Source organism: Convolutriloba macropyga, chromosome 4, assembly GCF_964194025.1.
Source record: "Convolutriloba macropyga chromosome 4, txConMacr16.3, whole genome shotgun sequence".
Classification (NCBI taxonomy): domain Eukaryota; kingdom Metazoa; phylum Xenacoelomorpha; order Acoela; family Convolutidae; genus Convolutriloba; species Convolutriloba macropyga.
In genome coordinates, this window is record NC_134471.1 from 25,287,428 (window position 1) to 25,307,469 (window position 20,042).

General features: G+C 32.9%; 2 protein-coding genes across 5 annotated transcripts in view; one reads left to right on the plus strand and one right to left on the minus strand.

The window, feature by feature from the left end:
- The window catches only part of LOC142338338 (coiled-coil domain-containing protein 39-like), a 47,967-nt gene extending 42,015 nt beyond the window's left edge, over positions 1-5,952 (plus strand). The window contains exons 15-16 of one of the 3 annotated variants that reach the window (XM_075388042.1): positions 4,709-4,884; positions 5,619-5,952. In XM_075388042.1, the coding sequence (XP_075244157.1) occupies positions 4,709-4,884; positions 5,619-5,832 (390 nt within the window). In that variant the 3' untranslated portion in view covers positions 5,833-5,952. Of the gene's footprint in view, positions 1-4,708; positions 4,885-5,618 lie in introns of those variants that run through there. The other 2 variants (XM_075388045.1, XM_075388044.1) reach the window with 2 other exon arrangements.
- LOC142337547 (ras-related protein ORAB-1-like) overlaps positions 1-20,042 on the minus strand; it is a 555,140-nt gene that overhangs the window by 419,684 nt on the left and 115,414 nt on the right. The window lies entirely within an intron of this gene.

A 20,042-nucleotide genomic window follows, 5' to 3' on the forward strand; every position in this document is an offset into this window, starting at 1 on the left:
TGTTCAATTTTGAGGAAAAATTTAAGATGTATCATGAATTTTAAGAACGGAGAAATATCAAACCCATCCAAGTTAGAAGGACTATAGAAAGAGTTTCATGACGAGAATACCTGGTTTGTAGTCTTTTTTCCTACCATTTAAAAATTTCACGCGATTGATATTAACCGTGCCGCGATGGTCACAGTTTAATTGGTTAAGATTGTCGACCGTAATTTTAATTGAAACCTCAACAAGAAGAGCTGCTCTTCTCTTTAGATTATTGGACAAGATCATAAGAAGATAATAAAATTTTAACCCGTGGGAAAATAAAAGTGGATTCAAATTTGTTTATGGATTTTTCTATTATCAAAAAAATAAAATTAAGTTTTCACGTGACATCTCACAATCTAACAAGCCTTGAATCTGGTCATCGAAGACCACAAAATCTTAAAACAAGAAATTTAAAACTTGTGACTCAGTTATGAAGTGCGTTCTATTTTACAAAGATCCAAGTTGAAGATTGAAAAAGGGACATTAAGTTAAAAGTCTGTAAAGGTGAAATCTGCTTCAATTCCCTTTTGAAAATGATCCAATTAGATACCTGAACATAGCTGAAGTTTCACGTTACCTGGTTATTTTGAAAGACTAGAAACAAACTACTTGTCTTCGAAACCTAATTTCGCAAGAAGAAAATGGTCCTATAAAAAAATTATAGATGATCAGTATTTTTTCAAGCGATTTTCCCCCAGGTATAGTTGTAGATGTTGAATAGACCTACAAGTAAAAAACTAGATGTCAAGGCCATTGATAATATTGCAGCTATTTAAATGCAGTAGTAAAAAGAGACCTGTTCGGGAATTTGGGCTTGATCTAAAAAAATAAAACAGGAAACTCAATACGACGCGATATTGTTAAGATGTCTTGGGAGACTTGATTGTTGAAGCTTTTGCAAAATTTTTTGAACGTTGGTTTTTTGAAAACTCTCAAGTATGCTGGCTGAAATCTCTGCCGGCTGAATTTAAAGATTGCAGGGCGTTAAAAGATTTGATTAGCTTATTTGTAGTATATTTTCTTGAGTTTTGTCCACTGTCGTGGTTGGTTTAAAACATTCCTTGATATACTCTTCTAGTATATTCTCTGCTCGCAATTTGGCCAATTGGATTGTTAACATTATTATAACTACACTCTCATTTTTTTGAATAACTCACAGTGAACTTCTGAATTGTGTAGTTCGAATACTTATGAGATCTTTTACTTAAGGAAAAATCTTGCTACCGAATTGAACTTCTTCTTGAAGAACGTTGACCACACACACTTTTCGGTTTTGCATGAAAAATATCTTGTAGAAGTGATCTCTGAACACAGTCGTAGATTTTAGCGCCTAAGTTGATGATGGACTCTGCATATGCTTCGTAGAAAATAAGAAGATGTTTTGGGGATTTAAAATTTTGTACCTTATAATCCCTTCTACAAACAAGGTGTCAACTTCCTTCTAACCTGGCTTAAATGGTATTTAGAACTTTTATTCAAAAGTCAAGATGTCTGTCAAGCTATTTGGTCAAAATGTCTGTCAAGCTTTTTATATGATCCATTTTTTAAAGAGTGAAGACCATTTGGTGTATCATTCATTGCAAGCACCAAGGCAAACAATTTCTCACGTGTCGGCACTCAGGGTGAGCTATATTTGGGATCGCCCTTGGGATAAATCTAGAACTTTTTTCTCTGAGACTTCTCAAGATTTTCTTCCAGAGACAAATAGACCAATGCAGTGGCCAAAAAGAAGAATTTTGCGATCCATTTCGGAATTCGTTGGATCATTGATGTACAAAAAAACAAAAGGGGCCACAAAATTTTGCGGTCACGAAATTGTGGTCAACAGTTCTGCAGTAAACGATAGGCTTTATGTTTTGGCATTGTATCAAATTTTTCAATATGAAATGTTTTTTTTCTGTCAAGCAGATAGTTTTCAAAGTTTATTTTAACAGGACAGCCTCAAATTTCCAATTTTTTGAGGAGTTTGTGGTGATATATAGTGTGTGAAAAAATTTTTTCAAATAAAGCAAGCATTGTTGCTCCGAACATCTGTTCTCCATTATTTTTCAAAAACTTTCTGCCAGTGTATTGATGGCGTCAATACAATTCAAATTGGCCAAAATAGTAATTGATTTGTTTTCAGATTGTCATGCTTTTGAATGAAGCTTTACAATTTTTTGTATCTTAGTTTTTCAAAAGTTTTGCTAATTTTGGTCGATAGTAATCTGTAACAAAACTTTCACATCTTTTTTGAATGCCAACTGCTTTTGACAAACACAAAAATTAGGAAAAGTACCTTTGCAAATTCGCTCGCTAAGAATATCAGATAGGGGCTCAGAGACAACTGGTCCTGAAATATTGCAAAATTTATAGATTATGTTGTCAGGACCAGCTGACGCTTCACTTCGTAAGAAAATAAACATGTTCATCAATTCATCAGGTGTTGTAGCTCAACATGTAAACTCTACAACTAACTGCACGACCAGCAAAAGGAGGTGATGTTGGTTGGGGAAAAGTTGCTTCAAATATAGGCCGCACTTTTGCAAAGAAATTGTTCATTTTTTCTGCTCTTTATTCAGTTTTTCTGCTGTCGCCTAACTTTGAATTTTAATAATTGTTTTGGGCTTGAGTATTTTCCATGTTGAATCTTTTCTCTTTCTTTGATAAGCTTCTCAATTTTCTCGGGTTGTATTGTTCAGCCATTTCTGTTAAAATTGTCTTGAGCCTGAAAACTTTTTTTGCTGTTCGCCCTGACTAATTTAATATTTTTATGATAAATAAGGTTCAAGTGGCACAACATCTTCAAGAAATTGCATTACATGTTTGGCCAGATTTTCAATCTTACTATTCAGATCACCTGCTGGCAAAATTCAGATTTGAGTTCGTACTAGCAAAATCCTCATCTAATTTGTTTTGCATGTTTGGGATCCAGTTATCAGGTGATTTTGATTGTGTCTTTTTTGTAGATGGAAACTCTATAAAAATTGGATAGGGGTCGCTTACATTTGCGATTATTTTTAGGCTGTTCAAACTATTTGGAGCAAAAATGTGGTCAGTGAAAATTGAGGCAGTTTGTGTTACTATTGTTGGACTAGTGTTGCACTGCTATGATCCGCATGATTTGATGAGTCCTTGGTGTCTGACAACTTTGACTGTTTCAATTTTTTGTCAAGATTGAAATCTATGCAGAGAACTGAATATCCCTTGAAGTTGATCATAACTTCAAGTAACTTTTCAATTTTTGTTCAAAATACACAGTTTTTATTTCTAGTGCGATATATAAATAGAGCGTTTAAGGTTTTTTTTACTTCTTGAACTCTGACAAGCAAAGGCTCAATTTTTTGTTCAGTATTTTTAATATCTGATGGCAGTCCTTCTCCACAAAAATTGCGCGGCCTCATTGCTTTTCATTTTGATGACCGATAACTTGTACGGGACAAAACCCATCCATTTTGTATATATCAACTGCCTCATTCTCTCTGAGTCAAGTCTCGAGGACAAACAGTGTTTTTAGTTCTATTAACAAGGTTGCGAAAGAAATTTATTTCACACGCCTCACTAAGGATTCCAATTGCACTTAAATTTTATGAAAAACGTGTGTAGTTTGTTTGAAGAATTGTGTTTTTACTTACCATGGACATTAATTTAAGTTTGTCCGCAATCAAAATTGCTGTCGTTACTATAGACTAGTTCCTCTATAGCCTGATATTGGTAGTCTTTTCAAAGTTGCTTCTCTAAATAATTCCCAGTTGAGCTTCAAGGGCGCTTGGAATTTTTCTTGCCACCAGAAAAATACAAACGGTCTCATTTCTTTAAATTTCCGAATCTTTATTGCAATGTTCTGAATATACTGAACTGAATTCACGACAATTGCGCTGAATTTATTACTACGTTTTGTATGAACTTCGACGATGTAATTTATTGTTTTAGTACTCATGCCACATTGTTCTGCTGTCTTCCTAATTGCAATCTGATGGGGGATAAGCGTTCAATTATTTAAATAAAACGTCCGCCAGAGGGGTGTGTTTGACTTGCCGGTCACGATTTTCCTCCATTGTTTTTTTTTCGCCAAAATTTTAAAATAACGTTTGGGGACGAAATAATTTTTTTCCAATTTTTGAGATCATGGCATGCTTTGAAGTTGTCTGGATTGGTCTTATCATTTATTGTGTTCTCAAAAAAGTTCAAATTTCTGCATTTGGTGCAATTATATTTTGAAGGGGCATATTGTTCAAAATATGAAAATCCTTGGGCGAGAAATTTTTTGCTTTCGAGAATTCTTTTTTCCAAACGATTAGCTCGATTTGTTGAAACTGGGGTTTGTTAGTCTCTATTAAATAAATCTTCGATTAAATAATTGCTTTTAAATTGGGCCATCCAATCAAATTCAGTAACGTTTTGATGTCTTTTTCATTCATTTTCAAGACAGAAATTTGTGAGCGAACCGAATATATTTTGTAAGCAATGGTTAACAAAGCACGATTGCTTTGTAGCTGTTCATTTGTTACGTTCTAATGGCAAATAAACGTCGAATTAAACAAAAGAGTGCCATTTTTGCAGAATTACTATTTATGTAATGACATGTGCTCTGTAACTGGGGGCGCATAGTGTACTGGGGGGGGGGGGGCAGAAACGGAAAATATCAAAAAAAAATTTGGGTATTCGCAGCTTTTTGGTACCATAAAGTAATGTTTAGGTATCTTATAAAAGGAATCAAGTAGCTGAACTCTCAGAAGAGAAGGAGATATGCACAGAGAGGTTACAGAGAGTGGAAAAACAGATAGAAAATGAGCAACAAACACTGGCTGAAAAGACTCTAGCTTTGACTAAAGCCAGGAAGGACCAGAAAACAATGAATGAAAAACTGCAGAGGTATTTTTGGTTATTATTCATAAATAAGCATTCAAATTTCAAATGAGGCAGTTAACTAGTAACTATTTACTCAAGCCCTCTTGAGTTTTAAAACAACAATACACGAAGCTTCGCTTTTGCATTTAAAAGGCACGCTACCAATCCCCCCCCCCCCCCCCCCCCTCCTCATCTTTAACAAGAAGATCTATCATGCCATATCGCATCCTTGAAAAAAAAAACAATAATACTGAATGGTTAAGTTAGAAACGGACGATGCCGCGCGTCTTTCTTTTTTAAATATTGAGCAAAGACGACAAAATTATTGGTATTACTAACGACTAAATCATGGATTATTTCGTCGTTTTTGCCATTTGTTGCACATGTTGGTACACTTTTTAGGTATTTTAAATCAAGAACTGGGCCAAAATTGTACAAATTTGTTCCAATGTTAGTTTACCAAAAAGACCAAGGTTAGCTGGAAACGTTCATGTAATTCAAAAGTTTAACGACTCGACTGCATGATCAACCAAAATTTACTTTTTGAAGTTCGTTTTTTATATGCTGTTATCGTTTGAGATTTGCGCTATCAAGAAAATTATGCAGCTGCGTTAGTTGATAGGACCTTAATCAGGATGTAAATTTTGAAATTCTTTGTTTCTTGCTAAACCGATACTGTCAATATTTAGAACGAATTTGAAAGGTACATCGGGTGTCATTTCACTGTGTACGTAACTAGAAATATGACAAAATTTCAGAGCAAAAGATATGATCCGGATGAATGTGAAAGGACTGGACCCTGGATCTGGAGGGTACAGAGATATCAGCCTGCGTCACGGCAGAAGTCGACTACAGTCAATCGTGTCTGAAGTGATGGATGCCCTGAAAGAGCATCCGGGCGAGTTAGCCCTGACGAAGGACTACTTGAGAGAGGAGAGAATCGCAATACCAACTAGTAGTAATAATAACTGATCGGTTTACCAATGGACTATAATTAGTATGAAAATGATTTTGATATATGATTAGTAATTATATGGACAGTATGCGTTTTAAAACAATTGTCGACGGAAAATAAAATTTCTAGGAAAGCTATTACCAATTTTTCCCCAGCTAGATAAGTAGAATTCGTAAAAAGATTCAATAGATTGTGGTTATTAACTAAAAACTTAAAGAAATTAAAAAAAAATCATGATACAGAGAATCGTAATGGAGAGAGTCATAACTTGTGTATCCTCGGAATCGATCTCGTTAAAGAGACATTAGAACTGTGAAGAAATTGATCGTGATCGTAATTTGATCAAAAAGATTATGCAAAATCAATTGAAGCTCAGAGAATTTTCATCCGGTTGCAAAACATCCAAAATAACCCGGAATACTTGGAATACTGGAAAAACAGCAATTCTCAGTTATAGCAACTAATATTGAACCAGACCTACATCTCGATTATATTATGAACAATATTTTTTGGGCAAACTGAGTACTAAGTCAACTAACTTCATTCAACTTGCCCATCGCTTTAAATAGCAACCTAGGAGCATTCAAAATTTATTTTTTCATAGGAGGAAAACCATTCTATTAACATAATTAATTTTTTATTTCATTTCATATTTAAGATAATTTTAATTGAAAATTGGAAGAATTGAAGATAAAACGTTTTTGTTTCCAGTATCTTCAACAATTTAATTATAATCTAATTTGATTGTTTTGATTAAAAAATCACTAAGTCGTTCATTATTCTCCATTCGAAGAATATCTACTGCTTGCTAAAGAGGAGCGGAGATTTACAGGAAAAGTTAGCAGAATTTAGTTAACAGAGAACACAAAAAAATACTAGGTTTCAGTCAGAAAAATAGAGAAAAAAAAGGAATCTTATGATCTTACAAATAGCAAAAAATAGCCTAAGAAATACAAATTTGGAGCAGTACAAGAAAGTGCGATCATTTGCGCCCCCAGTCAAATCAAGTGGTTGTCTTGCACAACACTGCAGGTTTTTGAAAAAAATCATTCCAATGATCTACAGACATTCGTAATACCTTAACACGTTTGAGCAGAATTGGCATATGGAAAAAACAATGCTTCTTACCACTTTTCTTCATTATCATAAAACTTATGTTGAACGGAGCGGATTTTTTTGGAACTGACAGAGGAAAATAATTTCGCGTTAGATACTTTAATTTCTCAGAAAAAATTCTACTTTGTAAAAATATGAGTAATTTTGGCCATTACTATCAAGAAGAAAGTTTTATTTTTCAACCAAATCATTTTTTTCTATTATGCTCTATGTTAAAGTTTTCCTAGTGGCAAAGGTTCTTTCAGTTAAAGAATTGGAAACACGCAGCAGTTCCAAGACCTAATTACGGAATTGCATTTGCAAATCCGCAAACTTAAGAATTTGTTAATTGAGAAGACAAGGAGGCTCGTTAATGTGCGAGATAACCAAAAATAGATGCTTGAGATAACCAAAAATAGATGTTTGAGATTTAAAAATCGTTACACACCCCAACTACTAATTGAATTAGATAAGGCCATGCCTAATTACAGTGCTCACAAGATCTGACGATAAAAAAAGACTACGAGAAAAAGACAAACAAAATAAGCAAAAATAAAAAATTAACGGCGAAGAAACTCAACACCTAAATATAAAAACAGCTAGTAAACAACGTCGAACAGCAATCAGACAAAACTCCAACTGCCCAACTTTTATCTTAACTATATAGCAGTTGGGATTTTTCTTTATTGAGACTAGATAACAAGTAGAAAGAAAAAAATATGTAGGCGAAATTCAGAAATCCATCAAAAATTTTTAAAACAAATAAAATCAATTGACTTAAAAATAATTAGCGTTTAACAAAATATTTCTCGATACATTTACTAAAGACATTACAAAACTGATAGGACCCGTTTTTGGATAGACTAGGCCATAGAAACGGACTTAAGATGCATTAATTACAAACAATCTGCGAAAAAACAATTGATTGAAGCCATTAAAATCATTAGTTTTTATTTGAAAACTGTTTTCTTATTTCAATTGTCATCTATAACAACTGAGCTAAAATTATACTGAACATCTAAATAAGTTCACTTTAGCCTGATTTGAAGATAATAGGGCTCTGTTATTACTCGAATGTCGTAAAAGAGAAAAAGAAACAGAAATATTGGTCACTCATAAAACAATTATGAAAACGTATATTGTCCCACAAACAAAACATCAACTACAAGATAATATGAACAGGAAATTTAATTTTTGAGTATCAAGGAATTGGAAGGGACCTCTCGATGATGAAAACAACTAAGAATTTGAAAAGAAAAAAATCATGAACTTAAGGACTATTCGCTATGAACTGGCTGCATAGAGTAAATTCGTTAACTTAACCTTCAATTAGAAGCTTATGAGACCTGTCAGCATTTTACGACTACATAAAGAACAAAGAAAACAGCAAACAAAAACTGAGCGAAAAGTGTCGAAGCCATTAAAAAATACAACTTTTCAGTAATAATTTTTTTTCAAAAAATTTAAACAGCATTAGGATAGTTCTTTTTTTAAATGCAAGACCTCAGAAAATCAACTAATATGAGCAAATATTTAAAAACCACGAAATCTTTGAGAAATCCCGTAGTATCAACGCCATTAAATTCAACACCTCTCAACGGAAGTCAAGAAATACGCCATGTTATGCTTCGATGCGATCAAAATGCTGTTTCTTCTTCAGCAATCACTATGAAGACATCAGAACAAGTCTTATGACTAGAAAAAAATAACAAATATAGGCAAAAACTAAAAATTCAGTAGAAAACCGTGAGACGAAAGTGTCGAAGCCATTTAATTCACTAACTTTTCTCTGAAACTTTTATCCACGGTTCTTGTAACGTCTTCTCTGAGCCAATGGGAGCTATTGGAATAATGGGATCAAATTTCAAAGGGAAACAAAATTATGAAAAAAAACAATATCCAAAACTTGAAAAAAAATATGAACGTCGCATAGAAGTCATAAAACCAATAAGTAAAGGTAAAACCGCTGACCAGGTTAATTTTGGTTGCAAATGAAAAAACAGGGTCCTGTTAATACCGAGATTCACTTTTTGTTCAGAAAAATAAGTTTATGATTGGTTGACGTTCAAACGAACTTTTCGGCAAACTATTTTCAAAGTCTTAACAGCCATTAGCTCTCCACTCAAAGCACTAGATAGGTCCAATTAAATCTCATATGGAAGACTATTGCCTATTAATTAATATTTTTTCTACGCCATAGAACTGCAAAATTTCGAAAGAAAATCAAGTTTTATTTAAAAATAGGAAAACTCAGAGTCTAAGACAAAGAAAAACATGAGCGATTCCTTGAAAACAAATGTATGATGTATATTCCTTGAAAATGTATAATATCATAAATTTTAAGACTATTCATTATATACTGACTGCTTCGAGTAACACACTTTATTCAATCCTCAGTTACAAGTTTATGCAACCCGTCAGCATTTTACAGCTACCCAGAGAATTTAAAAAAACAGGCGAAAACAGTAAACTCAAAAAGAAAATTGAACGAGAAAAATGCGGAAGCCATTAAAAATAATGTTCCAATAGAAACTTTTCATTCTTTAATTAGTTTTTTGACAGCAAGGAGATTCTATTGTTTTAGTAATATGACTTCAAAACATCAACAAATATGAACAAGTACAAAAAACCACAAAATTTTGAGAAAACCCGTATAATCAACGCAATTAAATTCAATAGCTTTCAACGGAAGCCAATAAATAAGCTAACTTATTCCTCACTGGGAGGACAAGGATGTTTGTCGTTCATACATCATCAATAAAGAAATTACAATAAGCCATTGAATATGAAAACAACAAAAAAGTACAGGCAAAACCCAAGAATTCAGTAGAAAATTGCGAGAAGAAAGTGTCGAAGCCATTTAAACCATCAGCTTTTTCTCGGAAAATTTTATCTCTAATCCACTGAAAGTGTTCTTTATTCCAATTGGAACTGTCAAATTTAGGATATTGTGATAAGATTTCAAAATGAACAGTAACTACGGAAAAAAATATTCTAATGTTTAAAAAAGAAATTGAAAACTCGTGCATGAAAGTTATAAAATCAATAGTCAGAAAATAAAACCACTAACTAGACTAAATTGTTAAATTAGAGGTTAAATTAAACAAGAAAGCAGTTCGGATTTTTTAAACTGACTGCCATTACACAGAAACTAAATTAATATTGGTTAAATTTCAAAAAACCGAAAAATTATTTTCTAAGTCTTAACAGCCATTAACATCAATAGCTTTCAACGACAGTCAATAAGTAAACTCAATTTTGTATCAAAGGGAGAACAAAAAAATTTGTCATGCTTAGGTAACCAATAAGACATCACAATAAGTCTTATGATTATGAAAACAACAACAAATACAGGCAAAAACCAAAACTGCAGTAGAAAAATGCGAAAAGAAAGTATCGAAGCCTTTTAAACCTAAAGTTTTTCTCTGAAAATTTTTTCTATAAGTCGTTTACAATTTTTCTTAACCAACAAGAGCTATCAATATTGAGATAATGTGATAAGATTTCAAAAGGCACCAATAATACAAAAAAAATTTAAAATGTTGTTTTTGAAATCTTGTGGCATTGAAGTCTTATAACAAATAGTTAGAAGATGAAACAACTGAGCAAATTAATTTTGGTTGCATTAGAAAAAAGGGGGTCCTGTCAATACTCAGACTAACTCACAGTTCAGGAAAATGAGTTTATGATCGGTTAAGGTTAAAAAAAATTGAATTGTTTTAAAAAGTCTGAACATCCATTAGCCATTAGCTCTTCACTCAAAGCACTAGATATGTTTACTTAAAGCTCACTACGTAACCTATTGCACTATTAGTCAACAAGCCAATGTCATAAGACTGCAAAAAATTGAAAAGAAGATTCAGAAATTTGTTGAAAACTACAAAAACTCGGAGTGGAAGCCAAAAAAATGAGCGATTCCTTGAAAACAAATTTTCTGTTCAGTGGTCATCCTTGGACGTTAAATTAGATTTGTCACTAACGAAACCCCGATATAAAAGGTGAATATTTTCTTAATGACTTAAAAATCAAAAAAATGCAAAAGTTCTTTAAAAAAAACAGCTATCAAATAGATTTCGATTTCTTTTATGATAAATTCCACAATGAGACCAGAACAAGTCTTTTTCATTCACCTTTCGTCTACTAGGAACACCGAATTGATGTATTTTGTAGCTTGAAATTCAAATAATTTCAAATTTTTTATATTAAATTGTTATTTCGAACAAAAGTTACGGTAAAGTGAACAAGAGTGACTCAAATATCCCGTGTTCACATAAAAATTTATGCCTCGAGAACTCCTCAAAAAAATGCAAAAATGCAAAACATCTTTTTAATTTCGAATTCTATGCTGGACGAGCTTTTTAATGATACCACTCACATTTCTCTACGATATATCGTTCGGCCAAAATTATCTGAACAAAAAAAAAGCCCATTTGAGTATATAGTTCCTCCCCCAAGTGGGGTCGGATTATTAAATTCTTTTTTTTAATCTTCAAAAATGTAAATTTAAAGTTATAACCACAACAAAAACGTTTGGTCAAATATTTACTTTTTCAAAATCGCCTCGTAAATTTATGAATAGTTTGGTCTTTATACTTCAGTAGAACAAATTTCTAAAGCCTCTTACTTGTCTATCTATTGGAACACGTTCATGCAGTTTGACCATTTCGCTGCTTAGGTTTTCCTTAAATTTATTTTTAGTTTTGTCTTTTCGGATTTCAATTGGCAAATTAGTCCACTTCCGAGAAAAATTTCTAATCAGTGATCTGTCACTCCATTTGGATTGGCACTTATTCTTTGGAAAGTACTGGCGAATTCTGGAGTTATTGGTCAGTTCGTACTTTTCCAAAATCTTGAATGAGGAGATTTTGGTTTCTCGACTGCTCTCTTTATATTGTGAGAGGAGGTCAAAAAATTCAAGAAGACAAACGTTTTTAATGAAAAGCTCTGCTGGTAAAATTTTGTCTTTCAATAATAGATCTCTTGCGCTGTCAAACTTTTTGCGCGGGTGGCAAACCTTTATTCCCCAATTTATTTGTCTATTAACTCTCTGAAGTGACTTAACCGACAACGATTGAACAAAAATGGCACTGAAATTGAGATAGGACAAAACAAGTGATTTAAACAGCCCGATTCTTGCTTTTAATGGTAGAAAATGTCTTACTAAGTAAATTGACCTAATAGCATTTGCGATTTTTGTTAACGTTTTGTTTAGCTGAATATCAAAATTTAGATTGTTATCAATCATTATACCTAAATAACGACAACTTGTTTTTGGCTCCATGAAAGTTCCATTATAATGAAATTGTTCAATTTTTGATTCACCATTTTTTGAAAAAATCACAATTTCTGTTTTATCTCTGTTTAAGGTTAGCATATTTTGCCTCATATAACTGTCAGTATTTTCAAATACACTGTTAATTTCGCATAAAAGATTTTCATCAGATTTGGAATGACAAAAAATGCATGTGTCATCTGCAAACTGTAAAACGTCCTCTCTTTTTTTCTTTTTTTTCTGGGAAATCGTTGATATAAAGTATAAAAATTAAAGGTCCGAGAACTGTTCCTTGAGGTACTCCGTCATTGATTGTCACCCAGTTCGAATATTCAATGCCGTTCTGGTTGAGTCAAGTCCAGTTTAGAAGGGAAAAGTGATTTATGAACTTTAAAAATTTAAACGTGAAAAAGTTCCTATGGACTACGGGAAACATAAATGGATATAAAAAAAGACAGATGATCATCTGAATAATCAAATTAACCGGGTTTGTTGGGCAAGCACAAGTAGAGGTCTGAACATTATTACTTGCGCATCTTTATATCCTTGTACATCCAATTACTTCTAGGACACTAGACACTATTCCATGGACGCATAAACAATCAACAGGACTTGAGTTGCATCATTTTTGGTCTCTTTCTTTGGAGCGCGCTGACAACTCATCTGGTTTTAGAACCAGTTTGGGACTCCAATGCTTATTACCTTTTATTCAACCAGCTCGGCTCTCATATTGCTTACTCTCAATAATAGTTCAGTAAAGTTATCAGAAGAATCTGTTCACTCGCTGGAAAAATAATATCAATTGAAAAAAAAGTGAAAACCATTTAACTCTAAATAAATAGCGCCAGTTTTTTAAAATGTCAGATAGCTTTGAAGATTGTACTTTTCGACATGAACAAAGAGCAAAGACTTTAGAAAGGCTAACATGTTTAATGTTTAAACTTAAACAACTTCCCTTTGTTCTGCCAATGTTTTTGATGCCTCAAAGTATGGCGAAAAATCTCATATGGCGAATCCACTTTTCAAAATATCCAAAAACACTAAGTATATGTCCAAGTTTTAGTAAGGTTTTTCAGGCTTATTGCAAAATTTAATGTCAAGTGATTGGTTTTTCTGCCAGATTCATTGTTTGCTCTAGTTAATTCTAAGAAACGCCAAATTTTATGCACTAGATTTTTCATTCACTGAAGTTTCTCCAGCACCACTAATCACTATTGCTTCTTTACGTTTAGGTAATGCAAAAATTCGGATTTCAACAGAGGGGATTTTTTGTTGTTTATACCATTCAGTCACCAAACATATAAAAGTGACATCAAAATTGTCAGAACACCTGTCAGTTGTTTTTCCAATTTAACTTTTAAAACGCAATTTGCAGTATTAATTTGTACGTATAGCTTGATGATCATTTTGGTTTTTGAGCTGATTTTATAGCTTCCGTTAATTCCGCAGGCACAATTCGGAGAAATTCCGCAGGCACAAAATTAATGATCCGAGCCCCGCATCACCAGCAAAAGTGATTAAACAAGTATTGCTTCCAAAATTCGCAGATTCTTGATACCCCCGCAGTAGATATCAACGGATCACAATTCACGAATTTAACATTTGTGTCAGTCTCAGACTTAATTTGGTGAGTCAAACATTGGTGAGTCTGTCAGAGTGCTCCAAAGCGACAAACTGTTGCAACTAAAGCCGTGTTGTTGATGCATTCATGGCATCCTGTCAGACGGAGCTTGATATACAAGCACAGGTATTTCTGCTTGACCTCTACTTCTATTTGCCCTACAAATTCTGATGTTTTAGATTTATTCATATCCATTTATTTTTCGCATTCTACAGAAACTGATTAACATTTTTCATTTAGAATTCAGTTCACATAGCTCTTCTGAATTAGAATTGACTCCTATCTTTTCAATTAACGGATTCTTAAGTTGGTGCCATGGTAAACGCAGAGTAAAACAAGGCATCTCGGTAATGTGCGTACGCACATAAGGTTCCGACCCCGCTCATCCACATTCTTGACTTAATTGGTTACCAAATGATGAAGAGTTAGAAAACCTTCAAAAACATACATATCATTCAATAAACAACCAATGGAAAACAATAATGCCACCCTAGAGGGCTGATGAACGTTGTTGTTAATAGGACAACTGGGAAGGACAATAATAAATATCAAACAACAAACATTATTCACGACCAAAAATCGGTGGCTATAATGAATAAAATCACAACAAAATCAAACTCGCATCAGATAAAACCTAAACAAACAAAACGATGTGACGTATACTTCATTAGAAAGATAGGAGAACTGTTCTCAATGCGACTGGTTAACAGGCCGACCAAAAAGAGCAACGAGGTGCGAAGTTCAAAAATACGTTTCCATTTTTGAAAACAATTATTTTACCGTTATTAAGGTCATTAGATATCAACTGAAATTACTAAAATGTTCATTTATATCTCCATAGGAAGCAATTAAGACATGCCGTTATCCAATGTTTAATTGCGAGAAATTACAAAGCCAATGGAACCTACGATAAATGTTATAAATTAAAAAGAAAACAAAAATCCTATAAAATATACAAATATAATAAAATCTTAATTTTTTTATGAAATCTCGTAGTAACAGTAGTAACAAAGACAAGAAACAAGCGCTTGACGACCAAAACTTCATAGATATCAAGATACTGTTCACTGGAAACGTGTTGTGACCTGTGTTTACAGAGACTGAGCTACAAATCAACCAAAAAACCATATAAAAAAATGACGAAGCGCAAAAACCCAAAAATATTTCTGAAAACAAATATTTTCAAAATTTGCTAACTGACTTAAAATTTCAACAGACAGCGTTGACTTAGATTGTAATACTCCGGATGCCAAATCGGCCTGTCAATAATGAGACTAAGTCACGGCCCCACAAAACAACAAATACATAAAGAAGCCAAAACTTTAAACAATTTTACGAGATCACACTATTTAAGGGACTATGCTTATAAGATCATAACTGCAAGAACTGTAGGTTGTCATTTTTGTTTCATTTTAACGTCAATGAGCTTTCCTTATAAAAGACTACGAGAAGACGAGAACAAAAAGAAACCCAAAAAATTAACAGTTTAGAAATCTCGAAAACTTTTTGTGAAATCAATAGTCGAAGCCATATTTCCCAACTTTTAACTCAGCGCAAAAAATTTATGAATCAGCAAAAGCAATTGAGATTTTTAATTAGTGAGATTGAATTACATGGTTATAAAACTGAAAGCAAAAACTAAACAGTTGAAAAAAATGTTATTCTTCATTCATTTTTAATGTCATTAAAACAAATAGCAGTACACTGAAATCTTTAACTATGTTGAATTATACATCCTCGGGAAGCAATTCAGACCTATTGTAATCAAGTATATGGCGTACAACAACAAAATATACAAACGTAGGCAAAAATAAAGAAGTCCATTTAAATTTTGCGAGATAACTGTGTCTCAGTCCACTATGTTAACTATGTTGAATTATACATCCTCGGAAAGCAATTCAGACCTATTGTAATCAGGTATATGGAGTACAACAACAAAATAAACAAACGTAGGCAAAAACAAAAGAAGTCCATTTAAATTTTGCGAGATAACTGTGTCTCAGTCCAAAAAGCATAAACTATATAACCAAAACAACTACCATAACCATATACGCTTTTTCCCAACGATGTGCGTTTTCTATAATTTTCCTCAGTTGGACTTGCCACTATAATGCTAATTTGGCAAGGCAACAAAATGAACAAAAAAAGTAATTTTATGTTCAAAAATGAAAAACTTGAAAGCGCGTTGTATGAAAAGAAAGAGACCATTAATTGAACATAAAACCAAGACGAACAATAATTTATGACCAACAAGAAATCAGTTTCTGCTTGTTTGTACTGAGTCTGCAACCGAAGATGAGAGAAATAAGACAAAAAATAATGGCAAAGTTCAAAAATTAACCGATATTTTCTTAAAACAATTATATTCAAGTTAAAACAGACATTAGATAACAACTGAATGATTTGTCTAGATTCATGATTCTTGAAAAATAAGTGGCTCTGTTAATCGGGACAAAAAGCTATTGGACCACAAAATTATAACAAACGAAAGCAAAATTAAAGAAAAATGAATTTTTCGAAAACAATTGGTCAGAACCACAAAAACCATGAGCTTATTCTGAAACCGTAACAATCTTTTTTCTCCTTGTTTTTTTAAATAGTATCTGTCATTCATTAAGCCCTGATCTGAATTTCTTGTAAAAAAAAGTTTACATAAAAACTTTTTCATAGCTGAAATATTTTGATAAGAAGTCGCGCCCCATTAAAATCTAGAAAAACTTTTCTTGTTAGAATCCATGACGAGATAAAGATCAGCCCAAATTTTACTGCGCAATCGCAAAAAATACTCATTTGTTCAAATGGTTGCGAAACAGGTTATTTTAAAATTTTTCAGGTTGTCCAAAATAAAAATGCATTTTGTGTAATTATCGAGTTTTAATTTGCAAAAACCTGGCGAAATAAATGAACCCAGCGGGTAGAAAACTAGCTCGTTTGTAAGCTTAAAAAGAATACGGCAGCAGTTTTAAGGTATCTACTTAAAAAAAGCAAATTTGTTCACGAAAAAAGTCGAAATTTGAAAAATGTAGCAAAAATTCTCGCCAAAAAACTCGGAGCGAAGAGTTCAGCAGCCCCTTCTCAATCTTTAAAGATAAAATCAATAACACTAGTAGTATCCATATCTGCCATGTTACTGGAGCGGGGGGGTCCGGACCCCCCCCTACAAGAACTCTCACCACCGAAAAACTGATTTTCTCTTAGTGAAAGCAAGTTTTTTGGTTAAGTTTCGCCAGCCTGAGAGAAGTTCTTGAGTTAAGTTGGCTGGCGAAACTTAACCAAAAAAACTTGCTTTCACTAAGAGAAAATCAGTTTTTCGGTGGTGAGAGTTCTTGTAGGGGGGGTGTCCGGACCCCCCGCCCTCCAGTAACATGGCAGATATCCGCTGTTGAAATGTTCGCTGTATATAGAATTAGGTGTTACCTAAGTTTTGAACTCTCACTAAATCTTTTTGGTGAAAACATAAAAAACCTAATATAAGACACCAGAAGCCTAAAATTTTTCAAAAAATTTCAAAAATTTTTTCGAAAATTTTTCAAAGTTTTTCAAAGTCCTAAAATGGTCTGAAATGGATTTTGCGCTATGAAAGAGCACTCAAAAGTGATTTTTTGTTGACTTCACTTTTTTCACCAAAGTAGTATAGGGGTCGAAACATATAAAAATTTCGAATTTTTTGAAAAAAATTTTAAAATTTTTTTGGAGTCCTAAAATGGTCTGAAATGGATTTTGCGCTATGAAAGAGCACTCAAAAGTGATTTTTTTGTTGACTTCACTTTTTTCACCTAAGTAGTAGAGGGGTCGAAACATATCAAAATTTCGAATTTTTTGAAAAAAATTTTCAAAATTTTTCAAAGTCCTAAAATGGTCTGAAATGGATTTTGCGCTATAAAAGAGCACTCAAAAGTGATTTTTTGTTGACTTCACTTTATTCACCTATGAAGTATGGGGTGTCGAAACAAACAAAAATTTCGTTATTTTTCTGAAAAAAAATTTCAAAAATTTTTTGAAGCCCTAAAATGGCATGAAATGGATTTTTCGCAATGAAGGAGCTTTCAAAAATGATTTTTGTGGACTTCATTTTGTTCAACCAAATAGGACATGAAAAACTCAGTTTTTGAAGTAGTCTGAAAGAAGTCAAAGAGCAGTCAGAAGCAGTTTTTGTTGACAATACTTTTGCAAATGTTCAGTGTGACGTGGAAAGCTTGGCTTTTTTTTATATACATGTGTAACTATGTATGTTTCTATCAAAACAAGTACGTATATTTGCTTACATGTGTTCAAAATTGTAATGTTTATGTAGGAATGAACAATTGAAAGAAACGAAAGAATGAGAGTTTTATTTATATAATTACGCGTATTCATGTGTATAATGAAAGTATATATGAAAGTGTATATCTGTTTATAAGTAAATATAACTGTGCTTAAGTTTAGTAATATGTTTCTATGAGTATAAGCTGAAGTCTATGTCTGTGGGTAGAAATTGTAAATGTGTGTATATGTGAAGCCGTTCTTGGTTTTATGTGTGTATGTTTTTCTATATCTATACAGTGAAATGTATGTATATATGTCTGAATGTGTTTGTATTTATGTATTTATATGTTTGCAATCCGATGAGAGAGATAGAGAGAGAGAGAGAGAGAGAGATAGAGAGAGGTGGGAGATAAGTTCCTGGAGGGCATTTTTATTGCCTTGAAGAATGTTGTTATTTGTCTCCACGATCCAATAATATTATATCTTGCACACGGATTTTGACCTTCAGCGTAGCTAAACTCTGTCCCATTAAGCATTGGCAAGCAAAACGTCACAAACGAAGACGACAACAAGTTTTTGATGTTCTGAACATGCTTTGTTGAATACTGAATTTTCTACACCTATCTAGCTACCATATTAAAAACTATCAAGATTTTTTACGAAAAAAAAATTCATGCTCTTTGTCTTTTAATCCTAGGCAAGAAAATGATAAAATGTGGCAACACAGAAGACAAAAACAACTTTTTGATGTTCTGGGCATGCTTTTTTGAAAACAAATTTCTCTATACGCATTCAGCTACCCTTCTAGGATTGAGCAAGATTATTTACAGGAAAAAATTATTTGAGATAAATTGTTGAGAGATAAACAATAAATTGAGCTAAGTAAAAAGATTAAATTCTGTCAAAAACCGAAAAATTTGGTGGAAAAAATATGATATGCAGGAGCAGCTGAACGTGTTAGTTAAATAAATTAGAATGATAGGAATTCGTCAAGAGCTTGAATCAAACAAATAGTGTAATGATGTACAAGAAGAGTAGTTTCCACTGGAACTGTAAAAATAGCTAAATTCTTAAAAGTTAATTAGCCACTTGATCAATTAAGCAAGAAAGAACACAAGATTTGTATCTGCGGGGGGTTGCTAGAAACAGCTTCAGTAGCGAATAAGTCTTATTTGCGTATTGGGAATAACACTAACGGATAATGCGTGCTTTGACTGAAATCTTAAACAAAAGCGAATCGCTTCTTCAGTAAATGGTTCCAGCATACTGAATATACATATACTCAACTATTAAACACTGGAAGTAAAATATCAGAACACCTCAAGCCAATAAAAATCGAATGAGTTCATTATTGTTCTTTCTTGAATCAAATTTTCTGTGCATTCAGTAACCCTGTGTTAAAATTTTGGATTACTTATTGTTCTGTCGACGTTTTAAAATAACATCACCGTAACGATATTTGATAGAGCATCGGAAAGAGTAGCATCCAAAGGAATTTGAAATTTAAAGCGACAGAGTCTGTATAACATATTGGGTTATGAAGCCTGACGAACATTTCGGAATTGAACACAACACTACTGCTACCTACTACTGCTACTGCCTACTACTACTATCTACAACTTCTATCTACAATTAGTACCTACTACTACTGCTACCTACTACTGCTACTGCCTTCTACTACTATCTACAACTACTATCTACAATTAGTACCTACTACTACTACTACTGCTACCTACTAGTAAAACCTACAACTACTACTAGATTCTATTAATATCTACTACAACTACTTATTGGTTCTAAGTTACACTAGTACCTACTACTACTTCTTTTTAATACCTTCAAATTTTACCATTTGTTTACTAACTATTTACAAAAAGCTGTTTCTGTTTCTCTAAAAAATGAAAACAATTCTTATCTCTAGAGGAGACTCGCTGAGCATAAACAACAGAAGCTTTTCTCTATCTCAAGGTAATGTGTCCTGACTGACACAGACC